At 43.3% G+C, this 25,247-nt stretch overlaps 1 protein-coding gene across 1 annotated transcript in view; it reads left to right on the top strand.

Annotated features, from left to right (window-relative positions):
* Positions 1-25,247, top strand: part of scn5lab (sodium channel, voltage gated, type V-like, alpha b) — a 371,240-nt gene that overhangs the window by 302,003 nt on the left and 43,990 nt on the right. The window contains exon 21 of the mRNA XM_068015187.1: positions 6,440-6,715. Within this exon, the coding sequence (XP_067871288.1) occupies positions 6,440-6,715 (276 nt within the window). The remainder of the gene's footprint in view (positions 1-6,439; positions 6,716-25,247) is intronic.

Genomic DNA, 25,247 nt, shown 5'->3' with positions numbered 1-25,247 from the left:
AAAAAACACACATTTGTTCGCCAGAAAACGAGAGGAGAAAGTCTTCCCGTGTTTTTATCTTAAGGTTGTCTTCCATTTTGTCAGAACAATCTCCTTCCCTCAATAAAAACATACTCTGTAGCACGTACAGCGCATGCAATATTCCAGGATATCAAGCATGTTGCGTTTCTGATCAAAGGTTAAGGCAACTTACTATATACCCATTGAATATACCAAGTGTCAGGAAATTCTAGAATCTTGTTGATATTCTGTTTCTTCTCGTAACGTTTGGATAAAATTAATTGCTGTGTTTGGTTTTGGATGCCACCTTAAAATGGGATATATAATAAGTCATCTTTTTGTGTCCACTGGCAGATTCAATGATCAAAGCTTTGTGGTTAAGTGGCAGCCATTTTACTTTGGGCCTGTTTGCTGGGGTTGGCAAATCTGGTCCGATGCATTCCTGGAGGTTTCATCACAACCACCCCCTCATCCCCACACTCCCGCCATTGGTCACCTGACACATTCATCTTCACAGTGTACCACCTTCCTATGTCAATTGGAAAGAAAGCAGACTGTTAAGTATTCTATTGGATGATCCTTGACCGCCTTTTTATCATGCTTCCATTACTTTTATACCTAGTTAATGACGACATTCAAACAAAGTGAAAAAATATGGTTTTTTAAATATCCCTATGAATCCAGTGTCCTGGAGGTGATTCTTTAATTCCTGGAGACCCAGGACAATCATGGAGAGTTGGAAACTCTACAGTTTATGAACAATCCTGAGAACCGAACAAATATCCTGCTAAGTTTCTTTGCGTTCTATCATGGGATCACGTGGAACACAAGCTGTAGGATGGTTTCCAAATTCAATCACCCCACAACTCTGCATTACAGACTATAGTCTTTGAGAAAGTATGTTCTAGAAGTGGTAGTCATTGTGAGGCCCTGGAGTTTATCCTCTGGCGGGAGAGGGAACAATTGGAGTCTAAAAGGGTGGGGGAAGAAATAATTGGAGTCTAAAAGGACACATATGGGCTGCATATGCCTTGATGCTTTGAATCAGATGATCTGCTGCTGACACTGAATCCATTCTTACCATGCAGGCAATAATGGTAAAATGGTTTATGTTGCATGTTATTGAGTTGTGCATGGATTTGTAAATGAAGCATTATTTCTTATCAAAGACAGAGATAATTCAGCTGATATCATTGGGACACCGATTTCTTGATACAGCCTCTAATATCTAGAATATCCACTGAATGCCAAACTTTAAAGTAAAATGTGAAAATATCTCTGTGTCTAATTGCAAACTGCAGTGTTTAAATATAGTTATCTCCATTAACAGGAGAATACAGAAGCCACACACTCCTCCCCCCCCACTCTCACAAACGCACTGATAAACTCAAAGAAATTGTGCGACAGAGTCAATGGCCATTTGGTCTGTCTACACCCACTGAGAGTTAAAGTAAATAGACGGAAAATCGAGCAGGTTCCAGTGGCAGCATCTAATCCTCCGGCCTAATTTTCTTGCATTCCCGGTGCCCAAATAGGGTTTACCAACTCTGGTTAGATATATTCCTAGAGATTTCATCATGTGACCTCCAACCGCCCTGCCCCTGCACTCCCGCCTTTGATATCTCCCCATAGTGCACTGCCTTCCCACAACCAATCGAGAAGTGAGTAGGCTCTTCATTACCTAATTGGATGATTCTTGACTGTCAGTCAAATAACCTTTTTTCCCCACAATGGCCAATATTTTTGTAACTTGTGAAGAACAGTATTCAAAGAAAAAAAATTTACAAGCGCAGTTTCTTATTGCCCTGATTCATCTCCTGGGTTTGCTTGCTGAAGTGTCCTGGAAATTATCTTTGGATAATTTGGAGAGCTGGCAACTTACATCCAGGTATTCCTACTGAATAGGAAATCAGTCCTGATAATTTTTACGAATTGAGAAAATATCTTTAGGCCCAACACGAGGAACCATGAATACAATGAAATGCCTCTACATGATAAAGCCCCAAATGTTCATATAGTTTGTACAGATCCTTGTAAGATAAATACTTCTAATGTAATCTATCCCAATAATGTCAGTTTTCAGTCAACTGTGAGGCTTTAGAGTGTTCTACAGTTAGAAACTAGATGAGTACCAATCCTTTCTCATTATAGTACTGGCCAATCAGAGAAGGACCCAGAAGCTTTTTATTCACAATGAACCTCACATGCTACAACTTTGTAAGCAAATGCAGATCTGACAGGTCAAAAATGGGTGCAATGTAATCCTTTTATTGTGATCAACCAAGTCTAGACCCATGCAGTTTGTCTTTAAGCAGTAGTATACTGAGAGCAATAATTACAGTTACCCCATTTTTCCCTGGGTAGAGATGTAATCTTCATTGATCCTCTTGAGCATGACTCTACAAATTGATAAGGAAAGCTCAAGATCTTTATAGGTCTCTAGTCACACACATTGCTCTTGTGATTCAGTATGGCATGACAAGTGGCCTACTCCTGCTCCTAATTCGTATGTTCGTATGTATGTTTGTATGTTCGTAAGTGCTATTGTGAACAAAACCCCAAGAATTGAGAGAGTTCCTACAGAACACCAGATGCCAAATTGTTTATTAACCTGGTCTATTTCCCCATTTCCTATCTCAAGATTGTCTTGGTGATCTTGGTTCACAATGTGGCCACTAAAGGAAGTCAACAGGCACAAATCACACAGCCTGCAACCTGTATCCTGCATTTTCACCAGTAACTAAACAGCACAGTCAGCTGATTTCTACCCTGACACATTAAACCCTAAAGCATCCTAGAAATTAACAACTATAACCATCTCATTATCTTAGCTATAATACAAACCCACAAGCCATTTATAAGTTAAAAAGGAAACAAAACATATAGATTACACGAAATACTGACCCTACATATATAAGTATCTACAACCAGACTATCCTTGCAAGCTGACTTGTCAGATACACCCTATCTCCTGTAAGAGGTCCACAGGGTCTACAGATGAGTAGCTTAGAAGGAAAGTACGTCCTTTCTCCTTCCCCGACCCTGTGTAACAGTCACCGTTAAAATAGATGTATGCTTCTGGCTGTATATTACTGTTTGGTATAATCTCCTTCAAGTTTTGTAAAGGCTCCATGGAGATTTAGTTGAACTATTCATTAAGTTTATTCATTGGATCTGTTAATGAGTGATTGCATGGGTTTATATAACCAGAGGTGCATCGATTAACAAACAACAGAGACAGTTTTGAGATGAGTTTTTTACTTTAATCAGCCTGGAATGCACATCAGTGTGGGATCAATGCAGCAAATTGATCAGATTGGGAAACATTCCTGTGATGCTTTGCGTCAACTTGAACTTGCTAGGTACAAATAAAGAAAAAAGATTATTTATTGGAATCAACTTAAAGGGAATGTAACCAAATGATGAGGGAGGGGCGATAAATAAGATGTGTCGGGTGCCATGTGCCATAAGGAAATTTAAGATCGCTGAAGGATACTTTATCTGGTTCCTCACTTTACATACTTGTGCATACCTTACTGCAGGCAAAAGTAACAACACATTAACAATTATTACAGGCTCAGTATAATTGTCATCATTTCTTCATATCTTATGACTAATAAATATGTCTGGTTGTCATTCTCTGAATACAAATCTGTGCATCTCAATATTGTATTGGCACATACAGCACACCATTGATGAAAGCTGACAATTAGCACATCTGGTACTGTATAGTTCTGTACATGTGTGTGTTGTGAACTGGCTGGACTGTATGGCCAACATAGCAGAGGAGATGGCAATCTGAGAATGATGATGAGATGGAGTCAATAGATTGGCATCTCAGGTCAGTACAGAAGCCATCTGGGGTTAAAATTGTGCTGTCTGATGTTAGTACCAAATGCGTTAACTGTGTTTGGTTAATTTGCGCGGGTTAATGTCTTTGCTGAACAGCGGCAAAGGAATTACTTACAAACATATTAACCCATCCATTACTAAAATCACACAGTGCAGTCTCAGTCCAATGAGCAGTAGATGTTAGAAAATGGCATGCAGTTTCTGTGTGATGGTGTGTGATACATGTACCAGTGTCAGCATTTCCATGGGGTGTGTACTGTATGTTATGTGTTATTGCCCTCACTTTTGTAGTGGATTGATGTATACTTGCATAATGGCTAGCATGTGAGAGTGCTTCTGAAAGTGGTCAGGTCTACACTGGGTTCTGCACCTTCAAAATTCCATTCTGTAAATTCTGGAATGTTGCTTTATGATCAAACCATGTTTGCTTTTTAATCCTTCTGGCCATTGAAACAAAAAAAGAAAAATCCAGATAATAGCAAATGAGATTTCCAACATTTCATGTGCACTGGATTGCTCTGTGGAGAGCCCGCATGGATTCAATGGGCCAAATGGCCTCCTTCTATGCCAGAAATAACTCTATGACTCTACAGTTATAAAGTAGCCCAGTCAAAGTTAGATATTGGAGGGGACTATCCAAAACTTCTAACTGAATAATAGGAGAAATAGATTGAAATGCCAAACTAAATACCCAGTTAACAGACACTGACCACTCTCACACTCTTTCCATGCTTGGTTGTCTTTTTAAAAAGCTTTTAAATTGGATTTTCAAACAGTGATTGTTTTTCAGTGAAGAATCGAGGAAAAGCAATAACAACATGTAAATGCATGTGTCTGCTACGAAACATCCTCACTGCACGTTCTTGAACAGTTAATGGGCATGTAGAACCCGGTTTTACCTAGTTGTATGGTTTGGTTGCCTGAGCTGAACTATCATTGTTAATGTACTGCGCTCCATAGTATTCAGTTGCCTGTTGTCTATTATGCTGTACCCCTCTGAACTGGTGGATAATATATTTGCAAAAAGCAAAATCAACAAAAAGCTTCATGGGATGTCTGTGTCAGGCAATGCCTTCAAATTGCAGTTTCAGTACGGTGGTAATGGTGCTCTGTGCTTAGGAGTTTCCTTTGGAGACAATTTAGATATCCAATGAAAGAAACCTGTGGAATCTATTATTGCCCTCAAGGAACAAAGGCACTCATTTCCTGTTACAATGCGTTTGAGTACCAGTACATTAATGTCCCAGTCAGAAATTGGATATGGAACGATTTTGTACTGGTTTCACACAAATATACTAATTAGGAGCGGGAGTAGGCCATTCAGCCCCTTCGAGCCTTCTCCACCATTTAATAAGATCATGGCTGATCTGATTGTGGCCTTAACTCCACTTTCCCACCTACCCCCAATACCCTTAGACTTCCCTGTTAGTCAAAATTTATCTACCTCTGCCTTAAAAATATTCAATGACCCTGCCTCCACTGCTCTCCAGGGAAGAGAGTTCCAAAGACTCACGACCCTCTGAGAGAAAAAATTTCTCCTCATCTCTGTCTTAAATGGGCGACCCCTTATTTTTAAACTGTGTCCCCTAGTTTTAGTCTCTTCCACAAGGGGAAACATCCTTTCAGCATCCAACCTGTCAAGTCTCCTCAGCATCTTATATGTTTCAATAAGATCACCTCATTCTTCTAAACTCCAATGGATACAAACCCAACCTGTCCAACCTTTCTTCATAAGATAACCCCACCCATCCCATCTATCAATCGAGTGAACTTTCTCTGCACTGCCTCCAATGCATTTGTACCCTTTCTTAATAAGGAGACCAAAACTGTACACAGTACTCCAGATGTGATCTCACCAATACCCTGTACAACTGTAGCAAAACATCCCTACTTTTATATTCCATTCCCCTTGCAAATAAACGACAACATTCCATTTGCCTTCCTAATCACTTGTTGTATCTGCATATGACCTTTTGTGATTCATGTACCAGGACATCCAACTCCCTCTGTACCTCAGAGTTCTGCAATCTCGCTCCATTTAAATAATATGCTGCTTTACTATTCTTCTGGCCAAAGTGAATAAGTTCACATTTTCACACTTTATACTCCATTTGCCAAATTTTTCCCCACTCACTTAACCTATCTATACCCCTTTCATCACTCTGAGATGATAGGAAAACTGACGCTCTATGATGTCCATCTTCCAGTTACTTAGGCTTGGACTAACATTGACTTCAAGTCCTTTTGAGGCAGTGGCTTTATTGTCATTAGACCATGCGTTCAACGGCCAGTGTGAACTGACACCAAGCTGTTATCAGACATGTAGCAATGACACTGAGATAAAACATGATTCCAAGGTGTTTAAATCCTACAAGTCCTATCTGGCATGAAACAGTTGCCTCGTTTCCTCTTTCTCATTCGCTGTTCTGGAGGGAGTCAAGGGAAGCTGAGAGAATCCGAAAAACATTCCTTCTGCTGTTTTTGTGCCAGATGACATTGGGGTACAGTGTAATTAGATGCAGTGCTTTTTATTTGCACATTGTTTATCTGCAGATTTATAACCTCTTTCCCAATTAATCTGGTTTAGGTGGTAGTCAATGCACTCGTTGGTGCCATCCCATCCATCATGAATGTTTTCTTCGTCTGTCTCATCTTCTGGCTCATTTTTAGCATTATGGGAGTCAACCTGTTCGCAGGCAAATTCTATAAGTGCCAGAATATGACCAGTGGAGAGGTATTTCCCATCAGTGAAGTGAACAACAAGAGCGAGTGCACCCAAATGAATAGTTCGGACATCCGATGGCACAACGAGAAGGTCAACTTTGACAATGTCGGTTTGGGGTACCTTGCCCTACTGCAGGTGGTAAGTGCTGGGAGTTCGAAGGGTTAAAAAAAAAAGTCTGACGATGTTGAGATACTTTTTGCCCAGCTTTCCTTCACTCCCCCAGCTAATGGTTTACTTGGTATAGGCACTGTCCATGGAATCATTCAGCACAGAAGGAGGCCATTTGGCCCATTGCTCCTATGCCGGCTCTTGAAAGCAACTATCCAGTCAGTCACACCTGCTCCGAACGGCTCTTTCCCTATAACCCTGCATACTGGAAAAGAGTATATGTAAGAATATTACACAAAAGAGCATTTGGCAACAATGTGACTCATTTAAAGGGGCAGGAGAAATCAACATTGTCTAATAATAACTAATCATAGCATTTAATAAAATGGTTGTTGGAACTTCCTGCTCTTTAATAGCTCACAATATCAAATATGATTACCAATTGTTTGATTTGCTTGAACACTTTTCCCAGCATTGCATTTTATCCAATACACTATTGAGCCTACTTCCACAATCATGTCAAGCAGACCAACATGAGACTGAAATGTGCAGACCAGACAGTCAAAGCTTTGACTACCTGTCTGCAATGAGTTAGCTAACCTCACATTAATAAAAGCATAGCTATTCCATTTACTGAATTGACAGTGTATACTGCACCCACAGTAAAAACTAGCAATTTCAGTGAATAAACTACATTTTTTTATTTGGTCTTGCGATATGGGCATTGCTGGCCAGGCCACCATTTATTGCCCATCCTTAATTGCCCTTGAGAAGATGGTGGTGAGCTGCTTTCTTGAACCGCTGCAGTCCTTGGGGTGTGGGTGCACCCACAGTGCTGTTAGGAAGAGAGTTCCAGGATTTTGATCCAATGATGGTGAAGGAACGGTGATGTAGTTCTAAGTCAGGATGGTGTGTGGCTTGGAGGGGAGCTTGCAGGTGGTGGTGTTCCCATGCATCTGCTGCCCTTGTCCTTCTAGGTGGTAGAGGTCAAGGGTTTGGAAGGTGCTGTCGAAGCGGCCTTGGTGAGTTGCTGCAGTGCATCTTGTAAATGAACACTGTTGCCACTGTGCATCAGTGTTGGTGGGAGTGAATGTTTAAGGTGGTGGATCAGGTGCCAATCACGTGGGCTGCTTTGTCCTGGATGGTGTCGAGCTTCTTGAATGTTGGAGCTGCACCCATCCAGGCAAGTGGACAGTAACAATACTCTAAACAGGCAAAGGCAGTGAATGCACAGTATATTCTGTATTAACAGTCTAAACCAGTCAATACAGTAAATATGCAATATAGTCAGTAACTGGAGCCATTATTTAAAGGATAAGGTACACAAAAAAATGACTACAAGGTACATTTGAGGGAAATATAAAGATGCATTTAAAGGAAAAATGGATAAGAATAATGGGAAGAAAGGAAGAAAAAGATATTTTGATAGAGAGAGTTGATAGGAGGAAGCTCATAAGCATGGGTCTAGACCAGCGGGGCTGAATGGCCTGTTTCTGTGCTGTAAACACTATGTAGTTCTTTATTGGGGCAGCAAATGGGGACCTTATGATCCACCTCAGTGGCCTTTGTCTAAGCAGGAATACCATATGGCAGGATTGTCATGCCTGGTTCTGGTAAGAGTCTCTTACGGAAAAGTGAGTGTTTTTTATGTGTGCGCACAGAGATTCATAGAATAGTTACAGCACAGAAGGAGGCCATTCAGCCGCTGTGTCTGTGCTGGTTCTCTATAAGGACAGCTCAGCTAGTTGCACTCCGCTGCCCTTTCCCCGTAGCCCTGCAATTTTTTTCTCTTCAGATAATTATCCAATTCCGTTTTGAAAGCCACAATTCAATCTGCCTTGACCACATTCTCAGGCAGTGCATTCCAAATCCTAATCACTCTCTGCATGAAAAAGTTCCTAATTTCACCTTGCGTTCTTTTGCCATTCACCTTAAATCGGTGTCCTCTGATTCTTGATCCTTCCACCAATGGGAACAGTTCTCCCTATCACCTCTGTGCAGACCCCTCATGATTTGAACACCTCTATCAAATCTCCTCTTAATCTTTTCTTCTCTAAGGAGAAACAACTTCTCCAATCCATTCATGTAACTGAAGTCCCTCATCCCTGGTTAAGAACAAAGGTAGGCGTACACATGTAGGTTCAGAACAATATAATATATAATATAAAATAAAAACAAGAAATGCTGGAACCACTCAGCAGGTCTGGCAGCATCTGTGGAAAGAGAAAAAGTTAACAAAGAACAAAGAACAGTACAGCACAGGAACAGGCCATTCGGCCCTCCAAGCCTGCGCTGATCTTGATGCCTGCCGAAACTAACACCTTCTGCACTTCCGGGGCCCATATCCCTCTATTCCCTTCCTAGTCATGTATTTGTCAAGATGTCTCTTAAACGTCGCTATCGTATCTGCTTCCACCACCTCCCCCTGGCAGCAAGTTCATGGCACTCACCACCCTCTGTGTAAAGAACTTGCCTCACACATCCCCTTTAAACTTTGCCCCTCTCACCTTAAACCTATGTCCCCTTGGAACTGACTCTTCCACCCTGGGAAAAAGCTTCTGACTATCCACTCTGCCCAGGCCACTTATAACTTTGTAAACCTCTATCATGTCGCCCCTCCACCTCCGTCGTTCCAGTGAAAACAATCCGAGTTTTTCCAACCTCTCCTCATAGCTAATGCCCTCCAGACCAGGCAACATCCTGGTAAACCTCCTCTGTACCCTCTCCAAAGCCTCCACGTCCTGGTAGCGTGGCAACCAGAATTGCACGCAATATTCGAAGTGTGGCCTAACTAAGGTTCTGTACAGCTGCAACATGACTTGCCTTTTTTTATACTCTATGCCCCGACCGATGAAGGCAAGCATGCCGTATGCCTTCTTGACTACCTTATCCACCTGCGTTGCCACTTTCAGTGACCTGTGGACCTGTACGCCCAGATCTCTCTGCCTGTCAGTATTCCTAAGGGTTCTGCCATTTACTGTATACCTCCCACCTGCATTAGACCTTCCAAAATGCATTACCTCACATTTGTCCGGATTAAACTCCATCTGCCATTTCTCCGCCCAAGTCTCCAACCGATCTATATCCTGCTGTATCCTCTGACAATCCTCATCATTATCCGCAACTCCACCAACCTTTGTGTCGTCCGCAAACTTACTAATCAGACCAGCTACATTTTCCTCCAAATCATTTATATATACTACAAACAGCAAAGGTCCCAGCACTGATCCCTGCGGAACACCACTAGTCACATCCCTCCATTCAGAAAAACACCCATCCACTGTTACCCTCTGTCTTCTGTGACTGAGCCAGTTCTGTATCCATCTTGCCAGCTCACCTCTGATCCCGTGTGACTTCACCTTTTGCACTAGTCGGCCATGCGGGACCTCGTCAAAGGCTTTACTAAAGTCCATATAGACAACATCAATCCCTCATCAATCATCTTCGTCACTTCCTCAAAAAACTCAATCAAATTAGTGGGACATGACCTCCCCTTCACAAAACCATGCTGTCTCTCGCTAATAAGTTCGTTTGTTTCCAAATGGGAGTGAATCCTGTCCCGAAGAATCCTCTCTAATAGTTTCCCTACCACTGACGTAAGGCTCACCGGCCTATAATTTCCTGGATTATCCTTGCCACTCTTCTTAAACAAAGGAACGACATTGGCTATTCTCCAGTCCTCTGGGACCTCACCTGGATTCGTTCCTCAGTTCGTTAACACCCTATCTGTACTAATGCTTTGTCTTTCAACACACCATTGACATATTGTTTGCTTTTGCTCCATGACCGCTTGGTCAGCTATGTGGCTTTGTCTAATCTACACCTTCTCCTTTGTTATCTCTTGCCCCACCCCCGGCTCACTTGATTATAACCTCTTACATTTCTAATATTTGCTAGTTCCAAAGAAGGGTCACTGACCCGAAACGTTAACTCTGTTTCTCTTTCCACAGTTGCTGCCAGACCTGCTGAGTGGTTCCAGCATTTCTTGTTTTTATTTCAGATTTCCAGCATCTGCAGTATGTTGCTTTTATTATAGGTTCAGAACCAATTTGCTTGGCAGTGAAGCCCACCACAGTTAAATAGTGTAAGCCCATGTTTGAGATACAGCCCTATGGGGAATGAACTGCAGACTGCCCGCACCCCATTGCACAATGTTCAGCACCATTCGTGACTCCTCAGATACTGAAGCAGTCCGTGTAGAAATGCAGCAAGACCTGGACAATATCCAGGCTTGGGCTGATAAGTGGCAAGTAACATTCGCACCACACAAGTGCCAGGCAATGACCATCTCCAACAAGAGAGAATCTAACCATCTCAATGGCATTACCATCACTGAATCCCCCACTATCAACATCCTAGGGGCTACCATTGACCAGAAACTGAACTGGACCAGCCATATAAATACTGTGGCTACAAAAGCAGGTAAGAGGCTAGGAATCCTGAGGCGAGTAACTCACCTCCTGACTCCCCAAAGCCTGTCCACGATCTACAAGGCACAAGTCAGGAGTGTGATGGAATACTCTCCACTTGCCTGGATGGGTGCAGCTCCAACAACACTCAAGAAGCTCGACACCATCCAGGACAAAGCAGCCCACTTGATTGGCACCCCATCTACAAACATTCATTCCCTCCTCCACCGACGCACAGTGGTAGCAGTGTGTACCATCTACAAGATGTACTGCAGCAATGCACCAAAGCTCCTTAGACAGCACCTTCCAAACCCGCGACCTCTGCCAACTAGAAGGACAAGGACAGCAAATACATGGGAACACCACCACCTGCAAGTTCCCCTCTAAGTCACTCACCATTTTGACTTGGAACTATATCGCCGTTCCTTCACTGTCACTGGGTCAAAATCCTGGAACTCCCTTCCTAACAGCACTGTGGGTATACTTACCCCAAATGGACTGCAGCGGTTCAAGAAGGCAGCTCACCACCACCTTCTCAAGAGCAATTAGGGATGGGCAATAAATGCTGGCTTGGCCAGAGTAGCCCACATCCCATGAATGAATTTTTTTTTAAAAACCCATTGGGCTGCTCCTATCTCATTCGAATGGCACTTAATTGTGGGCACAGGTCCAACTCTGCCCCTCAGACCCCACCAGGAAATCCACAGAAATCTGAGGACTACAGAAAGGAAGCAGAGGCCTGTTAACTGGGTCTTCTTCCCTTCTCCCTGACCTATGTGCCTGAGAAAAGTCCCATTCCCTGGGAAAGCAACCCTCAAATTTTAAAAAAATCCTCATTTCCTAACATTTGCGATTGGATCATAAGAGAAGAAAGGGTTTGAAAGTCTTCAACAAAATTTGCCTGATTGTAGTTTCTCTTTTGCATTATTCTCATCCTCCTTGACCACACTCCAATCCCTGCTTATCTACCTCCTTTCCTCATTATGTTTCATTTAAATGAACCTCAGTTCCTTGTTGCATATTAATAACCCATCTCTGTGTGGTTGGAGGGGGTGGTGGCATGAAAGGGCAGAGGCGGGCTTTCTTCTGCCTTTTTGGCACGGCTCCAGAAGTTCTGCCTCCAACACAAAATCCCGCCCAATATGTGGAGAGAGAGGCACACACATTGTGGGCCAATTCCTAGCATTGGCTTTTGTCTATGCTGTTCCAGTGCTTCGCTGGCGTGACTACAAACCGCTGACTCCAGCTTGCTGCTGGGTACTGCCATGCACGAAATACATGAGCACCAATGCACCAACATCTATAAACTGCTAAAGGATGCAGAATGTCAGTCTATTTGGCACACAATAATACTGCACGAGCCTCTGAATATAACAGAGGGGCATTTGGCACAAGAGACTTTAACCTGTGCTTGTGATGGGGAGGAGCACGGGGCCTCTATTGGATGGCAATCTCCAGATGGGTCCAGGAGGTAGCCTGCATGTTCTGAGCAGTTCTCCTCTATGATGATAAAATGCACATCCCTTCTATAAATTGATCTGAATGTGTCTCATCACACAACAAGATTAACAAGTGTTGTTTAAATTTGCCTTAAAATTTTCCATTCCCTTGTTTGTTGGTTTCTACATTACTGACAGCTGCAACCCTCAGTAGAGCAGCTGAGGTGCAGAAATATTTGCCCAAATAGTGCAAACAAAACACAGTCACTTGATGCCTTTTACCTGTTGCGTTTGGGTTGAGGATATGGATGTGGTATAATACTCTATCAAAGAGTTGACACAGGCACAATGGGCTGATTGACCCCCTGTGTAATAAGATTTGATGATTCTGTAATACCTGTATATCACTAAAACAAACACAGGGAAGCCAGAATTTGGACACGTGGGTGCCTTATACATGCAATAAAATTAGTTGATTGGCGTCTATCATTTTCACACAATCACCCAGCTGCCCTGAGGTGCTATCAATAAAATATTCCCCAATACCTTCCTCTCCTTAGCATCGCTTAACTGTCACTGGATTTGATTCATTGGTTTTATGTGTCTCCAAACAACGGGCCTTTCAGTTACACACCGGCCCTCCTGTTCGAACTCAACGATGCACAACATCCCAGCACTTAATTTGCATTTGAAACGTTCAATCACCCAGATGTAACAGGCAGTCTAAAATTAACACCATTGAGAGGAGAGCAAACAGAGGTGGTTTGCTGTGATAGGATTTGCTTTTGTTGTTCTGATACAGAGACCTTTGTTTGGGTACAGTACTGCAGGACATGTACTTCACTCTAATTCTTACAATTCGAAATGGACATTTTTATTATTAATTATTTCAGCATGTTTTGGTTTCACCCTTCATCAACTTGAGCTCACCCAAAACTCTCCTATCCATATCCTAACTTGCACCAAGTCCATTCACCCATCAACCTTGTGTCCGTTGACCTACACTGGCTCCCAGTCTGGCAAAGCCTCCATTTTAAAATTCTCATCCTTAGTCTTGCCCCTCCCTAACTATGTACTCTTCTCCAGCCCTACAAACCTACGAGATCTCTGCGCTCCTCCCAATTCTGGCCTCTTGCACATTCCTGATTTTAACTGCTCCACCATTGGTGGCCATGCCTTCAGCTGCCTGAGCCCTAAGCTCTCGAATTCCCTCCCTAAACCTCTCCAGCTCTCTACATTAAAGGTGCCGTACAAATGCAAGTTGTTGTTGTCATTTCCTTGTCCAAGGTAGTAGAGGTTAAGGTGATGAGTTAGGTGAGCTTAGACAGAGCGTGCAAGAAATGTCCCTGGATTAGGGAAAAATTCTCGCTTCTGACCACAGTCTAGTGATCCCGGCTGCAAGGTATGCATGTGGGACTATTGGGTTTGGGTTTGCATGTGCTGCTGCCCAGAGTCAGAAGCTTGTCAGCCGTGTGTCTAAGCTTAACACAGAAAGAACAGCCCTTTTTGTGAGGCATCAGAAAGAGAGTGAGCCCCGGTGGAACTATACTCTGCACCATTCAACATCTTTCGGGGAGAGTAAGGTTTTAAAAAGTGCAAATGCACATGGATAATGCAGATGTGTCAGAGAAATTATAACCTGGAGATCATTGACAGTTGTATGCCTAATATTGATGGGATTTCAACATTAATTACCTGTAACTTAGTGAATGCTGGTTCACCCTCACTTGCCACGTGTTTCCTGAATGCTCAAAATTACTGTTGAGTGAAAGCTAGAGCTCTACAGCGATACAGTCATTAACCTTATTCTAGCTTAACATCTGTCTTAGGGAAAATATTAAAAGCTATTATTAAAGATGTTATAGCAGGTCACTTAGAAAAATTCAAGGTAATCAGGCAGAGTCAACATAGTTTGTGAAAGGGAAATCATGTTTAACCAATTTATTGGAGTTCTTTGAACAAGTAATGTGCTGTGGATAAAGGGGAACCGGTGGATATACTGTATTTAGATTTCCAGAAAACATTTGATAAGGTGCCACCTCATAGGTTATTGCAGAAAATAAAAGCTCATGGTGTAGGGAGTAACATCTTGGCATGGATAAAAGATTGGCTAGCTAACAGGAAACGGAGAGTAGGCATAAATGGGTCATTTTCTGGTTGGCAAGATGTAATGACTGATGTGCCGCAGGGATCAGTGCTGGGGCCTCAACTTTTTACAATTTATTGAAATGACTTAGATGAAGGGACCGAAGGTATGGTTGCTAAATTTGCTAATGACGCAAAGATAGTTAGGAAAGTAAGTTGTGAAAAGGTCATAGGGAGGCTACAAGAGGATATAGATAGGTTAAGTGAGTGGGCAAAGACCTGGAAAATGGAGTGTAATGTGGGAAAATGTGAAATTGTCCATTTTGGCAAGAAGAATAAAAAAGAGGCATATTATCTAAATGGTGAGAGATTGCAGAACTCTGAGACGCAGAGGGATCTGGGTGTCCTGGTGCATGAATCGCAAAAGATTAGTATGCAGGTACAGCACGTAATTAGGAAAGCTATTAGAATGTTATCGTTTATTGCGAGGGGACTTGAATACAAAAGTAGGGAGGTTCTGTTTCAGCTTTACAGGGCATTGGTGAGACCACATCTGGAGTACCGTGTATAGTACTGGTCTCTTTACTTAAGTAAGGATGTAAATGCGTTGGAAGCAATTCAGAGAAGGTTTACGAGACTAATACCTGGAATGGGCGGTTTGTCTTATGAGGAAAGATTGGACAGGCTAGGCTTGTATCTGCTGAAGTTTAGAAGAGTAAAAGGTGATTTGATTGAAACATATAAGATTCTGAGGGGTCTTGACAGGGTGGATGTGGAAAGGATGTTTCCCCTTGTGGGAGAATCTAGAACTAGGGGTCACTGTTTAAAAATAAGGAGTTGCGCATTCAAGACAGAAGATAATTTTTTCTCTCAGATGGTTGTGAGTCTTTGGAATTCTCTTCCTCAAAAGGCAGTAGAAGCAGAGTCTTCGAATATTTTTAAGGCAGAGGTAGATAGATTCGTGATAAGCAAGAGGGTGAAAGGCTATTGGGGATTGGTGGTAATGTGGAGTCAAGGTTACAATCTGATCAGCCATGATCTTGTTTAAGGCGGAGCAGGCTCTAGGGGCCGAGTGGCCTACTCCTGCTCCTAATTTGTATGTTCGTATGTAACAAGAGGGAAGGTCTGTGGTTGATACGGTGGAAGGCAGGAGAGATTAAATGACAAAAGAGATGCTTGGTGTACAGCATAAAGAGGGTGGTAATGGGACAAGGATGGAAACAAAAGATGGGCCTAGAGGAGGTAGGGAGACCAGCAACTGGGCAGTAAACCTGCCCGTCTTTACTCTGCAATACCCAATTCTTCAGCAACGAACTTTATCCAATGTCATCTCTGTTGTTTAAATGCCTCCTAATTGAGGGTCACTGCCAATTATCAAGATTATTCTTTTCCTCGTTTAATCAGCTGCCCCCCCTCCCCCCCCGCAACTCCTCGTTGAGCTGTTATAGCCCAATTTGTTGACCACCTACTGATAAAACAGCATGAAACAGCTTTCAGTATAAGCTTTAAAAAGCAAAGGCAGCCCTCAGGTAACCTTTCAATAGTAATTTCCGGACTTATTTCTTTACTAGTGCATCTTTAATACTGCTTTGAGAGACAAGGTGAAATTCCAGGTATTAAATGGGGGATAGTAGCAAGGCTCTTTGATTGTCAATCAGGATCAGTGATTTTAATGGTTTCAGATAAGCTGCTAGAAATTGGAGATAATCGAAGTTCTTTTGATTAACATATACGATGACTGTGTCTCAAAAGCTTTATAAATATATTTCTATTATATGTGTGTGAATTTTAGATAGACTTGGTGTACTTAGGTCATGTGGCTCAGTTGGCAGCACACGTGCCTCTGAGTCAGAAAATCATGGGTTCAAGCCCCAATTTAGAGACTTGAGCACACGATCTAAGCTGGCACTCCAGTGCAGTACTGAGGGAGTGCTGCACTGTCAGAAGTGGATACGACATTAAACTGAGGCCTCGTCTGCCCTCTCAGGTGGATGTAACAGATCACATTGCATTATCTGAAGAAGAGCAAGGGAGTTATTTCCAGTTCTCTGCCAATATTTATCCCTCCATCACTAGAACATAATTGCAGTGCTGTACTATGCACAAGATTGGCTGCTGTGTTTCCTACTTTAAAACACTGACTTTGTTGGCTGTAAAGCATCCTGAGGATGTGAAAGGCACTACATAAATGTAAGATAATGTAAAATGTAAGAGTTCCGAAGAAGGGTCACTGACCCGAAACGTTAACTCTGCTTCTCTCTCCACAGATGCTGCCAGACCTGCTGAGTATTTCCAACATTTCTTGTTTTTATTTCAGATTTCCAGCATCCGCAGTATTTTGCTTTTACATAAATGTAAGATATTTTTAACGTCTATGAAGTCCACAACAATTGAGCAGCTGTGGCTGTTATTTGTCATTGCATTCCTTCCTCACAGCGTAAGCTGAATATTTTATTTTTTCCGATCAGTCACTCTTATCAGTCACCAAAATCTTTCCTACCAGTTTCAGTATTCTCGCCATCAAAAAAAGTCTCTAGAGTCCAACTTTATGATGTTTCGTACCCATCCCACTATTTATCTCTATTGAGCAGGATGGCGAAGAGGAAGTGATAAGAAAAAGGAAGAAATATCCTGTTGTTTCGGGAGCAAATGGAATAGATGAAGGTGTCTCTTTGGCTCCACTGAGAGTTGAAGGGAATTTATGTATACCTTAGTGGGCCCACAGAATGAAACATTCCCTCTGACTCTGAGTGGATGATCCATCTTGGCCTCCTCCTGAGGTCCCCAGCACATGTGATATCAGGAAATGGCTGAGTGCACTGGATACAGCAAAGGCTATGGACCCTGACAACATCCCGGCTGTAGAACCGAAGACATGTGCTCCAGAAATAGCCATGCCCCTAGCCAAGCTGTTCCAGTACAGCTACAACACTGACATCTATACGACATTGGAAAATTGCCCAAGTTTGTCCTGTCCATAAAAAGCAGAACAAATCCAATTCAGTCAATTACCGCCCCATCAGTCTATTCTCAATCATCAGCAAAGTGATGGAAGGTGTCATTGACAGTGCTATCAAGCGTCACTTGCTCACCAATAAACTGCTGACCGACGCTCAGTTTAGGTTCCACCGGGACCACTCAGTTCCTGACCACATTACAGCCTTAAACATGGACAAAGAACTGAACTCCAGAGGTGAGGTGAGCGTGACTGCCCTTGACATCAAGGCAGCATTTGACCGAGTATAGCATCAAGGAGCCCTCGCAAAACTGAAGTCAATGGGAATCGGGGGGAAAACTCTCCACTTGTTGGAGTCATACCTAGTACAAAGGAAGATGGTTGTGGAAGTTGGAGGTCAATCATCTCTGCTCCAAGACATTGTGACAGGAGTTCCTCAGGGTAGTGTCCTAGGCCCAACCATCTTGAGCTAGTGTCTCAATGAACTTCTTTCCATCATATGGTCAGAGGTGGGGATGATCGCTGATGATTACAAACTGTTCACTACCATTTGAAACTCCTCAGATAATGAATCATTCTGTACCTGCATGTAGTAAGATCTTGACAATATCCAGGCTTGCTAAGTGGCATGTAACATTCGTGCTACACAAGTGCCAGGCAATGACAATCTCCACAAGAGAGAATCTAACCATCTCCCCTTTATATTCAACAACTTTACCAGCGCTGAATTCCCCCACCATCAACATCCTGGAGGTTACTATTGACCAGAAACTAAACTGGACCAGCCACTTAAATGCTGTGGCTACAAGAGCAGGCCAGAGGCTGGGAATTCTGCAGCGAGTAACTCACCTCCTGAATCCCCAAATCCCAATGTCCACCATCTACAAGGCAAATGTGAGTGTGATGGAATACTCTCCACTTACCTGGATGAATGCAGCTCCAACAACACTCAAGAATCTCGACACCCTACGGGACACTTGATTGGCACTCCATCCACCATCTTAAACATTTATTTCCTCCACCACTGGTACACAGTGGCAGCAGTGTGTACTGTATACAAGATACACTGCAGAAACTCACCAAGGTTCCTTTGGCCACACGTTCCAAACCCATGACCTTGACCACCTAGAAGGACAAAGGCAGAAGGCGCATGGGAATACCACCAGCTTCAAGTTCCCCTCCAAGCCACAGACCATCCTGACTTGGAAATATATGGGTGTTCCTTCACTGTTGCAGGGTCAAAAACCTGGAAGATTCTCCCTAACAGCACTGTAATAAAGCCTGGCTACCCGACCCGAAACCGAATAGACGCATCTACATGTATCGGGTTTGGGTCGGTTCTGGTCGAAATTCCAAGTCCAACATTTGGGGTCGGGTCCAATTGGGCTGGACACTGCTTCTGGGAGGTCACGGGATCAGGCTTACCCGTGATTCCCCACAACTCCAGCTTCAGGAATAGCCTGCTGCCGGAACAGATGAAGGAGATTCGTGTCGGGTCGGGTTGGGCGCGAAAAAAAATTAAAGCGCTCGGGCTCGGGTTGGGTTCGGGTTGGCTGTAGCTGGGTCGGGCCTGGCTCGGGTTTTAATTTTATACCCAAGCCAGGCTTTACACTGTAGGTGTACCTACACCACATGGACTGCAGCGGTTCAAGAAGACGGCTCACCACCACCTTCTCAACGGCAATTAGGTATGGACAATAAATGCTGAACCAATATTTTAAAAACTCACTAGATATCCATATATAAAATACCTCAGTTTACAGATAAACATGAATATGCAAAATACATAGTCACATTATAATTGTAAGTAATGAGTTGTTCAGGGGAGGATTAAAGGGTCAGTAGTGAATAAGCCAATTTGCCTGCTGTTGCATAGTATTTAATCTAAAATGAAAATACATTAACCTAACCTTTCAAGGATATTGCCATAGCATTAACCTTTTCAGGTTGCTGATAACTTTACTTTGTTGCCCCAAAGTAAAACTCTGCAACAATAAATTGTGCCATTATTCACATTTCTAGAATGCTATTAGCGTACTGTTAGAAATAGGGAAATATTACATTATACTAAAGCATACAAGTGTTTTGAACACATTTGCATTAATAATAACAGTGAGGCTATCAGTGCTCACCTTTATTATGATGTAAATAGCACAGCAACATCCGGAGTCCACACGTGCGTAGTTAAACATGAAAATCCGGAAGTTGCTATCAGAGATACCCCCCTCCTCCACAGGGTGCACTGCTGCAATCCTTGGGAATAGCCTCTGTACTGAAATCACTGTAATGATTTACCCACTAGTTCTCCACAAAGTATACCATAAAATGTTCAGACTGGTATATTCAGGAGTAAGTGAATTTTTAACAGTGTGATAATTGATAAGTACTGCCAAATAACCTCTCTGGCTCTGAAAATTTAATTTTACCAGCGTGTAGTCTCATTTCTTCAGAAGTTATTTTGGATATTTTAAATATTTTTTTACTTTGTCTGTCTCTTGTCTCTCTTAATTCTATGTCTTCCCCACTCCTTATTCCACTTTCTATACATGTTTTAAATGTAATTTATAGATCCTGGTTGATATTTCCTGGTTTAAATTCTGCGTGTCTCAGTGAAGATTCTTCAATCTGATTGGTTGAAGAACATCGCTCTTTCTTTCCCTGCCACAGATATCCTATAGAGGGCACCACGCTGGATCAGACACCAGATTAGAGCAAGTCTGCACTCAAAAGCTCACAAAAAGTTTGTGGGCAGCTGTCAGCAAGGTGAATGGTGAGCACTGTTCCTTCACCATTCACCACAAAATCCAGACCAATGTGATTCCTGTATCTAAATAGGAAGAAAGAACAAGTACTTTCCACCATTTCCATATTTCCGAGTTTCTTGGCCATCCTGCACCCTCTCCACCTTGTAAATATTGGGATGTATGTAATCCTATGTAAGATTTTTCCAAAGGCACAAAGGCTTGATTAATCTTTTCGGATTGACAGACAAAACTCTTGCTATTTGTAAAACCCCCACTCCCAGAAAGATGCTAGGAGGATACCAAAGGGTGGTTTCCACTGTTAATGTGACAGAAGGGTGGAATATAATCCCCCAGCTCCTGGTATCCTTTGCGATTGAAAACATAAATGCATAGGTTGGTGAAGTGTGCGGAACACCCACCCACATATTGGGTCAACAGAGAAACCCGAATCAATTTGAGATCCACGCCCCAAAGGGGCCTCTCATTGAAGCTAGTGAAGGAATTCCAGTGGTCTTGAATGCTGAGCTGGCCAGCAGGTCGGCAGCTAGGTCTGGAGGAGCAGAAGGGTGGGGCTCCAATCATAAAGGGGGAAAGCCGGTGATGGCGGGCCCACAATATTTCCGTGACACCTGGAGGAATGTTCCTGCTCCTCCAAGCCTCGCAAAAACAAAATCAAAGAGAGGCTTGGTGGCCATATTTAAAAGAACCACCTGGGACAAATGGTCAGAGCGTGGACACGCATACACGCCCTGCTCAACTTGTCCCTCAAATTTGCAATCCACGTACATCACAGGATTCTGGTTTGCATATTGGAAGGGCACACGGCTACAAGCAGACGGATGCTCCAGCCACCCATTTGAAGATGGCATCACTTGAACTGCTAGATTAAAGCTGCGCTACATGCTCCCACGGTATTTTTGGGCCATTACCTGCCCATTTACCCCAGTCTGGCTGACTTAACGCCGGACCAATTCAGTCAGAGTAAACTAGGGGCCTTGGCCGTCATATTTGCTAACTTTAGCAACAGGAATAGGCCATTTAGCTTCTAAGCTTGTCTGGCCCCTCCCCCATTCAGTTAAATTATGGTTAGAATCATAAAATGGTTACAGCACAGAAGGAAGCCATTTGCTGTCACGACAGTGCCAGCTCTTTGCAAGAGCAATTCACCTAGTCCCATTCCACCGCATTTTCCCCGTAGCCCTGCAAATTTTTCTCTTCAGATCATTATCCAGTTCTCTTTTGAAAGCTGCAATTGAATCTGCCTCCACCACTCTCAGGCAGTGCACTCCAGATCCTAACCACTCGCTGTGTAAAGAAGTTTTTCCTCATGTCCTTGTTGCTTCTTTTGCCAATTACCTTAAATTAGTGTCCTCTGGTTCTTGACCCTTCTGCCAATGGGAACAGTTTCCCCCTCTCAATCAGATCTCCTCTTAATCTTCTCGAAGGAGAACAACCCCAGTTTCTCCAATCTGGCCACATAACTGAAGTCCCTCTTTCCTGGAACCATTCTTGTGAATCTTTCTTCCACCTTCTTTAGCGCCTTCACATCCTTCCTAAAGTGTATTGCCCAGAATTGGACACAATACTCCAGTTGAGGCCAAACCAGTGTTTCATAAAGGCTCATCATATCTTCCTTATTATTGTACTCTATGCCTCTTTTTTATAAAGTCCAGGATCCCATATTGCTTTATTAACTACTTTCTCAACCTGCCCTGCAACCTTCAATGATTTGTGTACATACATTCCCAGGTCCCTATGCTCCTGCGCCCCCTTTAGAATTGTATCCTTTATTTTATATTGCGTTTCCTCGTTCTTCCTACCAAAATGAATCACTTCAACTTTTCTGCATTAAATTTCATCTGCCACATGTCTGCCCATTCCACTAACATGTTTATGTCCTCTTGAAATTATTCACTGTCCTCCTCACAGTTCACAATATTTTTGTGTCATTACAAATTTTGAAATTGTGCCCTGCACAACCAGGTTTAGGTTGGTAATATATATCAAGAAAAGCAGGGGTCCTAACACCAGCCCTGGGGAACCCTACAATATACCTTCCATCAGTCTGAAAAACAACCAGACACCACTACTCTCTGTTTCCTGTCACTCAGCCAACTTTGTATCCATGCTTCCATTGTCTCTTTTAATTCCATGGGCTTCAGCTTTACTGACAAGCTTGTTAGGTGGCATTTTATCAAATGCCTTTTGGAAGTCCATGTACACCACATCGACTGCATTATCCTCATTAACTCTTTCTGTTACCTCATCAAAAAACTCAATCAAATTAGTTCAACATGATTTGCCCTTAACAATTCCGTGTTGGCTTTCCTTAATTAATCCACATTTATCCAAGTGCCTGTTAATTTTGACCCAGGTATTTGTTTCTAAAAGCCTTTTTTTTAATTCATTCATTCGTGGGACGTGGGCGTCGCTGGCCAGGCCAGCATTTATTGCCCATCCCTAATTGCCCTTGAGAAGGTGGTGGTGAGATGCCTTCTTGAACCGCTGCAGTCCATTTGGGGTAGGTATACCCACAGTGCTGTTAGGAAGGGAGTTCCAGGATTTTGACCCAGTGACAGTGAAGGAACGCCGATACAGTTCCAAGTCAGGAATAGTGTGTGACTTGGAGAGGAAGTTGCAGGTGGTGGTGTTCCCATGTATTTGCTGCCCTTGTCCTTTAGTTGGTAGAGGTCACGGGTTTGGAAGGTGCTGTCTAAGGAGCCTTGGTGCATTGCTGCAGTGAATCTTGTAGATGGTACACACTGCTACCACTGTGCGTCGGTGGTGGAGGGAGTGAATGTTTGTAGATGGGGTGCCAATCAAGCGGGCTGCTTTGTCCTGGATGGTGTCGAGCTTCTTGAGTGTTGTTGGAGCTGCACCCATCCAGGCAAGTGGAGAGTATTCCATCACACTCCTGACTTGTGCCTTGTAGATGGTGGACCGGCTTTGGGGAGTCAGGAGGTGAGTTACTCGCCTCAGGATTTCTAGCCTCTGACCTGCTCTTGTAGCCACGGTATTTATATGGCTACTCCAGTTCAGTTTCTGGTCAATGGTAGCCCCTAGGATGTTGATAGTGGGGGATTCGGCGATGGTAATACCATTGAATGTCAAGGGGAGATGGTTAGATTCTTGTTGGAGATGGTCATTGCCTGGCACTTGTGTGGCACGAATGTTACTTGCCACTTATCAGCCCAAGCCTGGATATTGTCCAGGTCTTGCTGCATTTCTACACGGACTGCTTCAGTATCTGAAGAGTCGCGAATGGTGCTGAACATTGCGCAATCATCAGCGAACATCCACATTTCTGACCTTATGATTGAAGGAAGGTCATTGATGAAGCAGCTGAAGATGGTTGGGCCTAGGACACTACCCTGAGAAACTCCTGCAGTGATGTCCTGGAGCTGAGATGATTGACCTCCAACAACCACAACCATCTTCCTTTGCGCTAGGTATGACTCCAACCAGCGGAGGGTTTTCCCCCTGATTCCCATTGACCTCAGTTTTGCTAGGGCTCTTTGATGCCATACTCGTTCAAATGCTGCCTTGATGTCAAGGGCAGTCACTCTCACCTCACCTTTCGCACCACCGAGGTTAAACTGACTGGTCTGTAGTTGTTGGGCTTGTCCTAACACCCGTTTTTGAACATGGGTGTAACATTTACAATTCTCCAGTCCTTTGTCACCATGCTTTATCGAAGGAGGATTGGAAGATTATGCGAATTTCCACCCTTACTTCCCTTCGTATCCTCGGATGCATCTGTTCCCATCTTATCAACTTTAAGTACAGCCAACCCATCTCATACCTCCTCTTTATCAATTTTAGCCCATCCAGCCCAACTACCTCCTCTTCCAAGATGACTTTCAGAAGGCTTTCGATCAGGTCCCACATAAGTGATTAGCGTGCAAAATTAAAGCACATGGGATTGGGGGTAAGGTACTGACATGGATAGAGAACTGGTTGGCAGACAGGAAACAAAGAGTAAGAATAAACGGGTCTTTTTCCGAGTGGCAGGCAGTGACTAGTGGGGTACCGCAGGGATCAGTGCTAGGACCCCAGCTATTCACAATCTATATTAATGATATAGATGAGGGAATTAAATATAATATAAGGGCGGCACAGTGGTTAGCACCGCAGCCTCACAGCTCCAGGGACCCGGGTTCAATTCTGGGTACTGCCTGTGCAGAGTTTGCAAGTTCTCCCTGTGACGTTTGGGTTTTCGCCGGGTGCTCCGGTTTCCTCCTACCGCCAAAGACTTGCAGGTGATAGGTAAATTGGCCATTGTAAATTGCCCCTAGTGTAGGTAGGTGGTAGGGAATATGGGATTACTGCAGGGTTAGTATAAATGGGTGGTTCTTGGTCGGCACAGACTCGGTGGGCCGAAGGGCCTGTTTCAGTGCTGTATCTCTTTAAAAAAATAAATATATCCATGTTTGCAGACGACACAAAGCTGAGTGGGAGTGTGAGCTGTGAGGAGGATGCAGAGAAGCTCCAGTGTGATTTGGACAGGTTGAGTGAGTGGGCAAATACATGGCAGATGCAGTATAATGTGGATAAATGTGAGGTTATCCACTTTGGTGGCAAAAACAGAAAGGCAGGTTATTATCTGAACGGCAATAGATTGGGAAAGGGGGAAGTGCAGCGAGACCTGGGTGACCTTATGCACCAGTCGCTGGAAGTAAGCATGCAGGTGCAGCAGGCAGTTAAGAAGGCAAATGGTATGTTGGCCTTCATAATGAAAGGATTCGAATACAGGAGCAAGGATGTCTTGCTGCAATTATACAAGGCCTTGGTGAGACCACATCGGGAGTATTGTGTGCAGTTTTGGTCTCCTTATCTGAGGAAGGATGTTCTTGCTATGGATGGAGTGCAGCGAAGGTTCACCAGGACTGACGTATGAAGAGAGATTGGGTCGATTAGACTTGTATTCAC

The sequence above is a fragment of the Heterodontus francisci genome, chromosome 2 (genome assembly GCF_036365525.1).
Source record: "Heterodontus francisci isolate sHetFra1 chromosome 2, sHetFra1.hap1, whole genome shotgun sequence".
Taxonomy (NCBI): domain Eukaryota; kingdom Metazoa; phylum Chordata; class Chondrichthyes; order Heterodontiformes; family Heterodontidae; genus Heterodontus; species Heterodontus francisci.
The sequence above is the reverse complement of the archived record's forward strand: the minus strand, read 5'-3'. Positions and strand labels throughout refer to the sequence as shown.